Genomic DNA, 2,202 nt, shown 5'->3' with positions numbered 1-2,202 from the left:
ATCTGGTGAATCTGTCACAAGAAAGCTCAGAGACATCAAAAGTAACTTATTTATACAAAATAGAAGAACAACAATTTATATAGCTATATGTATACATTTAAACTATATATTGAAGAAAGATAACAGTACTAGTCTGCTTAATTATACTTAATTAGCAGTACTACTTGTCTAATATTTGGTTTAAAACCCAGGAGAAAAAAAACACACCGTAAAACCACTCCCCACAAGCTATATAGTGGACAAACAAAAGCAAAGTAAAAACATATAGAGAACTGCTGAGCTTATGCCATGCTAGCTTCACACATAAGATACTTAAGGTATGCCAATGATAGGGATGAAGGGAACATAATAGCTTGAGGGTGCCAAGCCCCAGTCTGGAGGCAGAGGCAGATTAACGGTCTTCGATGAGCCAAACTTGTTCATGGCTTTGCAAGCTGCCTCTTTTATGTTCAAAGGGCATGATGTGGTGAAACCAAGAGGAGTTGAAATGGTGTAGGAGTTAGGCTCTTGGGTCTTGACAATCTCAGAAGCCACGACTTTTCTTGAAGCATAGAGCTGGTCTGGACCTCCTAGAATCCTGGCAAGGCAGTTCATAGGAGATTTTGAGTTGCCTACTGGGAGCTTAGTCTCAAATGAACCATCTTTTTCAGTTGTTGCCATTGCCAACTTTTTCACTTGACCACACTTCACCAGAACCTTAATTCCTGAACCATAAAAAAAAAAACAAAAACCACATTTTGTACCACTTAGGGTTCATGAACATAAAAATTTAAAAAGAAAGAAACAAATATATATAGAGGGAGGAATATTAAGGACAAAAAAGAACCCGAGAAATCAGTATTTTGATGGCAGTCAAGGCAAGTGACCTTGGCCTTCACAACTTGGCATGTGGAGAGCTGAATGTTTGCAAAAGCCAGAGCAAAGAGAAGTGTTGTTGGGAGCACCCAGGAAAGCGCCATGGAAGCAAATTACTCACAGAAACAAAAGGCAAACTTACTTGAAGAAAAGATGACTATGTTGAAGCTTATAAAGAGAAATGTGAACAAGGCCCATTAAATGAATGGCCAGTTTAGTAGTTGGTCTGACTGAAGGTTCTTTAAATTTCACTTGTCCAGAATTTAAGGGCACGTGACTTTCTTTTACATTTTCCTGGTCACTCTGCTGAAGCTACCCGCTGCAACAGATATACAGATGTAACACATCTAATGGCTTGTTAATTAATATAACGACCAAAAAAAAATTTAATTAATATAGGTACTTAATCTTGATAATTTATAAAAAGTAAATATGGGTCTCTGAAATTTTGATGCAGAGACCATGGTACATTGTGCATTTTGTCCTGTAATGTATGTTGTTTTAGCAATTCCTATACTATTGCTCCCATTCTCAATCGAAAAGCTTGAATTATTATGTTGTTTTGGCGCTTTTTTTTTTTTAAATTTTTTTATTTAATACAAGCGATTAAGAGAGTTGGGTTTACACAAATATTCATTAGGTGTTTGGAATTTTTGAATCAATCTGCTCATATGAATAGAGGAAAAAGAACTCAACCAACTAAGCTGTACCCACTTGTGCTCTCTCCTTTTCTTTGCTATCTCATTCTCTTCAAAATCTCGTCCATTAAAACTAACTTGAACATAATAATAATTAATTTTTTGAAAGATAACTTCATTAACCCAATGAGCTAGGAGTTCTTTTTCTTTTTTTCCGTACATAAACAATTGCAAAATACCAACTTGGCTAGGAACTGAGCTTTTTACTTTCTTAACCTCACCCAAAAAGTACCTAAATTTCCCCCCTAATCCCAACTAATTGGACCCATCCAACTAAGCTAACAAACTTTCTTAAACATAATCTAAAGTCAAACAAAGAAGGAACAAGCTTTTTCATATAAAGAGCGACTTTATATATTTCTGATTCAAAGTCTTGCTTTAACTAAAAAGATTGAGAGTCTTATTCCATTGTAAACAACAATTTCAACGAGAAAAGTGCACTGCTGGATTCTTCTTAAATAAAATTAAACCGTTAACATTTGAAAACTGAGGAAAGGAAAGATAGAGAAAATGAAAGGGATAGAAAAATAGAGCATCCCTTTATATTCACCAATAAAGAATATTAGCAGCTAACAGAATCCAGCCATATGTGACAATGGTTAGTTTGGAGGAAGGAAAAAAAACAAGAGATATTTAGTTATATATACTC

General features: G+C 35.0%; 1 protein-coding gene across 1 annotated transcript; it reads right to left on the bottom strand.

Annotated features, from left to right (window-relative positions):
• Positions 32 to 1,011, bottom strand: LOC18774371. Its single transcript, XM_007205939.2, has 2 exons — positions 827 to 1,011; positions 32 to 704 (listed from the first exon to the last, which is right to left on the bottom strand). Exons 1-2 carry the CDS (start codon positions 957 to 959, stop codon positions 313 to 315), a joined length of 525 nt encoding a protein of 174 aa, XP_007206001.1. The 5' UTR covers positions 960 to 1,011; the 3' UTR covers positions 32 to 312.

The sequence above is a fragment of the Prunus persica genome, chromosome G6, assembly GCF_000346465.2.
Source record: "Prunus persica cultivar Lovell chromosome G6, Prunus_persica_NCBIv2, whole genome shotgun sequence".
Taxonomy (NCBI): Eukaryota; Viridiplantae; Streptophyta; class Magnoliopsida; order Rosales; family Rosaceae; genus Prunus; species Prunus persica.
This window is presented reverse-complemented; position numbering and strand designations above follow the sequence as displayed.

What these genes read in the sequence shown, in the direction of transcription:
- LOC18774371 (XM_007205939.2), bottom strand. Translation starts at nt 959, where the DNA reads ATGGCGCTTTCCTGGGTGCTCCCAACAACACTTCTCTTTGCTCTGGCT. An exon ending in TCAAAATACTGATTTCTCGG is followed by an intron (nt 705 to 826) that starts GTTCTTTTTTGT and finishes TTTATGGTTCAG; the next exon opens with GAATTAAGGTTCTGGTGAAG.